At 43.9% G+C, this 10092-nt stretch overlaps 1 protein-coding gene across 1 annotated transcript in view; it reads left to right on the forward strand.

Annotated features, from left to right (window-relative positions):
• The window catches only part of inppl1a (inositol polyphosphate phosphatase-like 1a), a 236145-nt gene that overhangs the window by 126736 nt on the left and 99317 nt on the right, over nucleotides 1-10092 (forward strand). The window contains exon 3 of the mRNA XM_068033038.1: nucleotides 9476-9626. Within this exon, the coding sequence (XP_067889139.1) occupies nucleotides 9476-9626 (151 nt within the window). The remainder of the gene's footprint in view (nucleotides 1-9475; nucleotides 9627-10092) is intronic.

Consider the following 10092-nt stretch of genomic DNA (forward strand, 5'->3'; position numbering starts at 1 on the left):
CTGACAGTGCTATTAGGAAAGGAGTTTCAGGCTTTGACCCAGCGACATGAAGGAACAGCGAGCTAGTTCCAAGTCAGGATGGTGTGTGGCTTGGAGGGGAACTTGCAGGTGGTGGTGTTCCGATGCGTCTTCTGTCCTTGCCCTTCTAGTTGATAGAGGTCACAGGTTTGGAAAGTGCTGTCGAAGGAGCTTTGGCGAGTTGCTGCGGTCTTGTAGATAGTACACACTGCTGTGATACTGCTTTCACTGCTCGAGTATTGGTTAACATACTGTTGTATACTCAACTATTAACGTATTCATCATTACAAGAAGGGGTGCAAGCCAATATGTGATATAGTAGTTCCGCAGTGTTAGTCAACAGTCAGCACGTGTATCTAAGAGCTCTCCTGTAATTTTATTTTGTAGTAAAGAATCCTTCATTCATCTTACCATTCAGCCCCAGATTGTTTGGTACGTTTGTGTTGAGAACTCAACACTGGTGCCATCGGAACTCAACAGAGTAGCAGCAAGGCAGAAGTGCTCAACATGCTCTGATGGTGTTTGCGGGACAGCAGTCACATTGGGACATCGAGGATGATAGTTGCTGCTGTGGAAAGCCCTAAAGCCTGGGATAACACTGCAGATTGCTGGAGGAAGCAACGATGGCGCAACAGATTTGAAGACCATCCTCAAAAATTGGTACTCGGGGAGAGTGTGAGTGAACAAAGGGAGTAATTTATTCGAATGGTGGCCATCAGGAAAGGCAGAAATCGTGCTCAAAAAAAGGAGTCTGTTCAAATCGGGGCAGCGACAGTTCACTGCCATTGCGCGTCATGGTTTTCCTGCCAAAAGTGCTTTGTGGGCTGAGTCTCCCTGAGCAGAGGCTGAAAGGCTGCGCTGCAGCCACAGAGCTTAGAGCTTGCCAGAGGTCCAAAGCTGCAGACACAGCACACCTGCACTGCTTTTTTTCCTTCAAGGAAAGTTTTTAAAAAGAAAATAGTTAAAGGAGAAAGCTCTAACAGAAGAATTCTTGTAAACAAGCAGTTTGGGCATCATGATCACAAAATACCCAGCGATGAACTGGAAGCTTCCTGATTTCCCCTACGAATTTCAGCTCTTCAGACAGCGCATGGAGTTATGCTTTTTAGATCTTGCTGTCACAGAACTCAACAAGTAAGCAATTAAGATAGATTGCGATTGGCAATGAAGGACTCCATTGCATCAATACTTCTGGACTGTCAGAAGCATACCAGAAAGACCCATCGAAACCCTCAACAACGTTAGAAGACCAACTGAAGGTCAAGATCCACTTCAGGATCCATCGACTGGAACTGATGGCCTCCAGACAACAGCCCGAAGAAATTGTTGACCAGTTTGTCAGTAGATGCCCTGAACGAGGGAAAGACTGTGATTTTTCAAATGCAGAGCTCAGAGAGGATAATGGAGCTGGTAACTGCATCAACTCTGATAGAGGCGTTCCAAAAAATCTGTTTGATAAGGGAAAAGGATATGACTGTGTGTCTTCTCAAGGATGGCAGAAAATACGAAGCCATAGCTGCAAGCAGGCATACATATGAGTGCTTGGAACAGCAACAGCCATAGGTGAGGTAGGCAAGACACCGCGACAGGGAAAGGTGTGCGGCAAGTACAGTCTAATGCATTAGCCAAGAAACTGTCCTGCATTTGGGATACCTGCAAGGCATGTGGTCTGAAGAGACACCGGGCAAGACTGTAGAAAATCTGGCAATGAAGAAGCGGGGTCAGAAGCCACAGTTCAAAAAGAAACAGACATTGCCTAGTGGCAAGAATAAAAAGAGTTTCCAAAAAATACTAGTTTAAGCACAGGCATGCCATGAGGTAGGCAAAGACCTGGACAGCAAAGAAGGCACTAAAAGTGAACAAGCTTTCCACACAGTGACAGTCACACACCACATGGATGCAATCACACAACTGGAAGCCTTCACTACAATCGAAATCATATGGCCAAACAGGAGTGGCAAGCACAAGCTACAACTGGTGCAAGTGCCAACATTTTACCACTGCGGATACTAAAAGACATGTATCTAGTGAAGTAGGAATCTGTTATAGCCAACAAGAGCTAGACTCCCTGCATATAATGGGCTGCGTGGGAACATTGATATTGGAGAGCAAATATGGAAATTCTGCATGGTCGCTGCAAGTCTTCTATGTTGACACCAATGGTTCGTTGGTAGCAGGACTACCAGCATTCAGTGAGCTCAAGATCGTGATGGTTCACAAAATCAGTAATATCCCAATGCTGCACAATCAAGGCAAATGTGACCCCATTGAGTCCTTTCAGGATTTGCAAAAGAAATACCTGGACAGATTTGACACCCTGGGCAGTTTTATAGGAGATGCTGTTCTTCTGAAAGACGATGCAGTTCCCTCCATAGATCCACCATAGAAGTTCAGTGCCAACATCAAGGGCTAAAAGCTGAGTGTGATACATTGGAACGAAAAGGGATTATTCGGCATGTTCAGCAACACATTGACTGGTGTAGCTCTATAAGCGCTGTAATTAAGAAAGATGGTACCATCAGAGTATGCCTCAATCCCGGAAGATTGAACAGACCACTCAAAAGATGCCCTTACAAAATTCTTGCTTTTGGAAGAGTTAAATCCAAGGTTTGCGAGGGCCAAGCTTTTCTCGAAGTTGGATGCAAAACGTGGATACTGGTCAGTCAACCTTTCTGACGATTCACAGAAGCTAATGACTTTCAGAACACCATTTGGAAAGTATTGCTTTCTATGGTAACCATTTGGTCTGTCAGTAAGTCAAGACCTATTTCAACAGCAAATGGATTGCATTACTGACAGTGTTCCTGGATGTTGTGCATTGCAGAGGACATAGCAGTCATGGAAGTAGCAAGGAAGAGCATGACAAGAGTCTTCACATCTTAATGGAGACGGGCAGAAGAGAAGGTCTCGTGTTTAATAGCAAAAAACTATGCTATCAATGTGAGCCACATCAACTTTTCCAGCTGAACTATTCTGATGCTGGAATACATCCGGATCCCAGTAAAGTTGAGGATATCCAATCAATGCCTACTCCAAGTCCAGGAATATTTACAGATATGTTAAGGTTTGTTTAACTTTGTAGCACTGTATATCTCAAATTTCTCCAAGAGTAGCTTGACTGCGTGAACTTCTCAAGAAACTATGCCATTGTGGCACGCATACCGTCACACATTCAATTTGCTAAAACAGTCACTTTCTGCAGAAGCATATTTGCAACATTACGACCCCAGGAAAGAAACTACACTTGAGGTGGATACTTCACAAAAAGGTCTCCGCACTTGTCTATTACAGGAAGGTAGACCAATAGCATTTGGTTCCAAAACTCGATCACCCACTCAGTTGAGCTGTTTGAATACAGAACGAGAAACATTAACATTGATATTCACTGTCATCAGATTTCATATATATCTGTTTGATAAATCTTTGTTGTCAAGACTAATCTCAAGATGTTGGCAATGATTTGGCAAAAATTACTCACCAGCATGCCACCTTGACTGCAAAGGCTATTAATTAAGCTACAAGGGTGCAATTGAGAGGTTCAGGATAAACTTCTGATGCATTGAGCCGACTACCTAACCCCAAGAAACAAGATGATATACCGCTAGATGTCCAAGTAACCAAAATAGATGTAGAACTAGAAGATGTGTACAATATTGATTAAATGCAATTTGGACAGAAAAAATGTGAAGAGCTCCAAGAAGAGACTTGCAAAGGTTCTGTCCTAAGGGCATTATGGCAGCTCATCAGTGTAATGAGGTTCCCACAGGCCTCAGAACCTTTGGACATATTGTGACGAATTAGGAATATCCGGTGGCATCATTTTTAAAGGTAGTAAGTGTTGATTCCAAAAGCGCTTCATCAAGATATCCTGAGACAATTGCATCAAGGTCACCTGGGCATTGAAAAGTCAAGATGACTTGCATGTGAGACAGTTTATTGGCCAGGAATCAATAGTGACAGAGAATGCAGTGAGGATGCACAGTGCATGTTAAGAGCATCAACCGAACCAACTCAGAGCCACTTCATCCTCATGATATTCCATCACATCCATGGTCAAGAATAGCCACTGACTTATTTACTGTCAATGGTGATGACTTTCTACTCATCACTGAGTACTTCCACAAATTTCCTATCATTCGCCAATTGAGGGATGCATCAAGCACGTTTGTAGCAAATGTGATAAGTGCAATATTTAGTCGTTATGGTTCCCAGGAGAAGATGGTGTCAGATAATGGTCCACAGTACACTGGCAAAGTGGGCTGTGAATGATGTTACATCATCTCCACATTATCCAAGATTAAACGGTCTCGCAGAAAGGATGGTGCGTACAGTAAAGTCACTAATTCTGAAATGTGAAGAAACCAATCAAGATATCCAAATAGCAATGTTACACATACGAGCAACACATCTAGATGCAGGATCATACTTAGAAGGCAATTAAGGACAACTCTTCCGAGTCATCACTCGATAAGATCATTCAGTCCAAGACAAATTGGCGAGACAAGAAAAAATTAAAACACATGACAGGAATGCAGGTGTGGAGTTATCTCCTTTACGGATCGGACAAAGGGTCAGTGATCCACCTGCAAGAGAAGATGTGGTTCCCTGCGGAACTGACCAAGATCTGTAATGAACTATGGTCATATGAAGTAACCACCCCTAATGGAACGATGTTGAGAAAGAATAAGCGTTAGCTGAGAGTTATTCAATGTCGTGCCTGACACTCCAGTAGCATCAAGAGCATGTTCATATTCAAGGCCTAAGAATGGAGCTGAAGAAAATGACAAGTACAATACACAAGTACAAGATAATTCACTCCAAATCTACCAGTCAAGAAAAGAATCGACAATTCCAGATCTCAGCAAAGTTTCACCGTTACAAGATCAAGTCTATTCGCCTTAGCAGAGAGGTCAGTGACTAGAGGGCATAGATTTAGTGATTGGTAGAAAAATTAGAGGGGACACGAGGAAAAACTTTTACACCCAGAGAGTGGTGGGGGTCTGGAACTCGCCGCCTGAAAGGGTAGTTGAGGCAGAAACCCTCAACTCATTCAAAAGGAGTCTGGATATGCACCTCAAGTGCCGTAATCTGCAGGGCTACGGACCAAATGCTGGAAGGTGGGATTAGAATACGTGGATTGTTTTTCGGCCGGCACCGAAACGATGGGCCAAATGGTCTCTTTCTGTACCTTAAACTTTCTACGATTCTAAGTCGAATTAGCAGACCACCCGTACGTTTCAGAGACACTTTATTGACTCTCATTGATCAATCATGTGTAAATTGCTGAAAGTAGAGACATGTCTAAGCTTTTCGTCTTGCACTTATCAGGACAACACGCAAGAATAACCTAAAAGCAAAATACTGCGGATGCTGGAAATCTGAAATAAAAACAAGAAATGCTGGAACCACTCAGTATGTCTGGCAGCATCTGTGGAAAGAGAAGCAGAGTTAACGTTTCGGGTCAGTGACCCCCCTTCGGAGTTCCTGCTGAGTGGTTCCAGCATTTCTTGTTTTTTTTTACGCAAGAATAACCAATGTATTAATATAATTTAAAAATTTGAACAACAAATTAGCTAGCTAATTCACTTTGTTACTAAGCAGCACCAACATGTGTGGTGTTTGCCACTTACAGGGTGCTGCCATCAAGCCAAAAAGTCGCCCTGCCCATCACACAAATGAGTAATGTGATATATGAATATCAATACCAGTGTGATGCTAGGTATATAGGCCGTACATCCCAAAGACTGGCGGATCATATTAAACAACATGTCCCTTCCGCTGTTCGCAATGGGCAAGGTACATGCCATACCCAACCAGTCTGTGCTTGCAAAACTCAAAACCGTGTCCAACATTAGATGTGATTCCGCGATTGGACAACATTTGCTAAATAATTGCAGTGTGCTAAGAATTACTCTGACAACCAATTTAAGATTCTTTAGGACTTGCAGTGTGGCACATTTGCGCATACTGGAAGCTAATTGTATCAATACACAGGCCCTGTTCTTTGCAGACAGAAAGAACATGTACACGCATTGCGCCTGTTTCAGCTGAACAAAATAAATGACTGCCATTCGCTGGTTCATTCCTCAGGGCAATGCCTTGACCAATCGGTCAAGCTGCCTGGTTTAAATTTCAAACAAAGCATCGCAGTTAACTGTGTCAATGTAAACTGGTGCATTCTCCATGGCAACGCCTCTACCAATCAGAGTTCAGTTGCCAACCAATCAGCACTCTCTCTTCTCATGCAGTATAAGTTGTTTTCCCTTACATTGGTTATTCTTGTGTATTGTCCTGATGAGACATGTCTATTTTCAGCAATTCTCAAGTTCTGTACTGCCAAACGACTAAATGTGTAAATATCGTTAACAACTACCCTACTTCATTATGTACATAGCTTATAATTTGATATTTCCACTTACAGAAAAGGAATGTTGTGATTTGCTTAAGTATTAGTTAACATACTGTTTAATATATAAGTAGTTTTGTATACATCATCACGGGCAGTGATGTAAGCCAACATGGGATAGTAGACAGTGTTAGTCAGCACGTGTATCTTAGAGCTTTCCTGTAATTGTTATTTAATAAAGATCCTTCATTCAACTTATCATTCAACCTCCGATTGTTTGGTATGTTTGTGTTGAGAACTCAATAACTGGTGGAGAGGGTGAATGTTTAAGGTGGTGGATGAAGTGCTGATCAAGCGGGCTGGATGGTGTCGAGCTTTTTGGTGGAGCTGCACTCATTCAGGCAAGTGGAGTGTATTCCATTCCACTCCTGACTTGTGCCTGATAGTGGACAGACCCTGGGGAGTCAGGAGATGTGTTACTTGCCGCAGAATTCCCACCCTCTGACCTGCTCTTGTAACCTAACACTGACACTTCTTTTTACTCTCGTGCTTTTAGTCTCTCCCAACCCTTTGTGTACCGTGTTTCTCCTTTCTACTGCGACAACCTGGTTTCCATCCCCGTCACATTAGTTTAAACCCTCCCCAACAGCACAAGCAAACTGCTCCAAAAGCCATTGTTTCCAACTTTATTTAGGCCCACCTCCCCCAGAACCAGTCCCAATGGCCCAGCAATCTAAAGCCTTTTTTCCTGCACCATCTTTCCATCCTTGAATTCATCTACTGTATCCTCTTATTTCTATACTCACTAGGGTGTGGCACTGGTAGTAATCAGGAGATGAATAATTTTGAGGTCCTGTTTGCTCGTCTCCTGCCTTGTCCCCAAAATTTGCCTGCAGGACTGCATCCCTCTTTCTTCTTATGTCAATGGTATTTGTTGTATTATCTTTCTGGACTAATACAAACGAAACTGAAGGGCAGACATAAAGGTTTTGAACGCAGAGCTTTAATGGAGACTTGTTGCTTCAGCTCATACCCACTAACTGACTGCAAGAGAACTGAATCAGGTGATATTGCATCACTTCCAGTGATGACATACATATTAGCATCAGCATATATTTAAATTCAGTTTAACATACTGACAAATACACTATCACAACAGTACTATCTTAGACTATGACCGCTGGCTGTTCGTCTTCCCCCCTCAGATTGCTGTGCAGCTGCTCAGCGAGGCAGGGAGGCAGCACACCATTCTGGATTCACGTCTGCGGCCGCAGACATGTCTGTCTGTTCCTCTAACTATAGAACCTCCTATCCCTGTTGCTTTTTCAGTTTTCCTCCTGTCCCCCTGCCCCCTCAACCCCTTATAACTGAGCCTGCTGTAGACTTGGCTCTGGCTGCACTCTGCAGATGAACCATTGCTCTCACCAGCATTCAGAACTGAATACCGGCTAGAGACCAAGATGCACTTGGTGGATTCCTGCACTGCCTCACAGTCACCCATTCCCTTTCTGTCTGCACACCCGTAAATTGGCTAAAGTGTTTGTTTTCCTCTGTAAATTATTGGTTCATAAAATGAAAAGAATGACTGGATAAAGCAATGTGCACTTATAGAGCAGGTATTGGGGCACAGGATTGGAGTTTGACGTTCAACTTGTTAGTCACTGTAAACCAAAAGATGAACAAAGAACAGTACAGCACAGGAACAGGCCATTCGGCCCTCCAAGCCTGCGCCGATCTTGATGCCTGCCTAAACTAACACCTTCTGCACTTCCGGGGTCCATACCCCTCTATTCCCATCCTATTCATATATTTGTCAAGATGCCTCTTAAACGTCTCTATGGTACCTGCTTCCACCACCTCCACCGGCAACAAGTTCCAGGCACTCACCACCCTCTGTGTAAGGAACTTGCCTCGCACATCCCCTCTAAACTTTGCCCCTCTCACCTTAAACCTATGTCCCCTAGTAACTGACTCTTCCACCCTGGGAAAATGCTTCTGACTATCCACTCTGTCCATGCCGCTTATAACTTTGTAAACCTCTATCATGTCGCCCCTCCACCTCCGTCGTTCCAGTGAAAACAATCCGAGTTTATCCAACCTCTCCTCATAGCTAATGCCCTCCAGACCAGGCAACATCCTGGTGAACTGGAACAGCCATATCATTACAGGTGGCTAAAAGAGCAGGGCAGAGGCTGGGTACTCGGATGAGGGGCTCAACCTCTGACCCCTCAAAACCTCTTCTCCATCTACACAGCAGATACTCACCACTCCTAGATGGGTTCAGTTCAACTCTCAAAGCATAGCGACATTCAGGGTGGAGCAGTTTGCCTCTCCCCTGGACTTGATATCCACCATGGTTACAGTGTGTGCTGCAGCAACTCAACAGGGTTACTTTGACAGCATCTTCCTTTTCAGTGACACCTACCATCAAGAAGGACAAGTGTTGAGATACAGATCAGCCATGATCTAACAGAATGTTGAAACAGGCTCAAGGGGCTGAATGAACTGACTCCTTTTCCAGTAGAAGTCATGTCATAGTGAGGCAATCACCTGCAAATCTCACAGCAGCCTGATTTGCACATATATTGTCGCGCTTTCATTGTTTCAATATTCCAATCTGAAACCATTGGGGGAACACCAACACAGCTGGAGGTGCATTTATGAGAAGGCTAGATAAACATACAAGGGAGAAAGGAATAGAAGGATATGTAGATGAGATTAGATGAAGTGGGATGTGAGGAGGCTGATGTGGAGCATGAACGTTGACATAGACCACTTGGGCTGAATGGCCTGTTTCTGTGCTGTAAATACTATGTAATCATAAGGACCACAACACTTAAGAAGTCCCACCATAACCTTCTAAGGCCACTTAGCAACAATAAATCTGGTTTTGCCATCATCTCCCACATCCCACAGGCTGTTTGGCCTGTTGTGCCTATGCCAGCATATTTAAAAGCATTGGGACACTGCAATGGCGAGCATCAGCTTTGCAGATTGCCTCTGTCTGTACCTTGTGACTCTTAAGAATACTGGAAAAATACAAGTGTGTTGGTTTGGACCGAAATAGGAGGATGGGCATTGGTGATAATCTTGTGATTTCCATTCAAACAGACTTCTCAAGGTGTGCAGGTGAGACGTTTCAAAACATTGACTGAGCTCATCACATCCTACCTCCAGCCGAACCAGGGTCTAGTCAGCACACTGCTCTACCCGGTGGAGAGGGAGGACAAGAAGGAGACAGCAGAAGATAAGGACTACTCGGGTAATGTATATGTGGGAGGAGAGTGGGTTATTATGAGTACTGACTAGTTTCCTCAGCTCAGTGAGAGTTGATGTTTGGAGATTGATGACCATTTGTAACCCTGCTCCCAAACCAATTTTTCAGCTGTTTCAATATCTGACTCTCAGCCTAAGTAGAGGATACTCTACATTTAAATAGCACCATACTGATCACAAATGTCTGAGCTCCGGTGACTTGGAATAAGATCCTGTGTCTCGTTTCTCCATCAGCCCGCCCTGTGCTGTCTCCAAGCTCCTCATTCATGAGATTGATCCCTTTCTCACTAAACTACTGACCACGCAACCTCCCTTCCTGACCCCTCCATTAACTAGCATACATGGTTCCCTTTCCTCAGACACTTCTCCCTTTGAAAACTGCTGTCATCGTCCTTCCTCAGAGCCTCCACAACTCTTTTCTGCTTTCAAATTGCTGCCCTTAGTCAGCACAT

Source organism: Heterodontus francisci, chromosome 6 (assembly GCF_036365525.1).
Source record: "Heterodontus francisci isolate sHetFra1 chromosome 6, sHetFra1.hap1, whole genome shotgun sequence".
NCBI lineage: Eukaryota > Metazoa > Chordata > Chondrichthyes > Heterodontiformes > Heterodontidae > Heterodontus > Heterodontus francisci.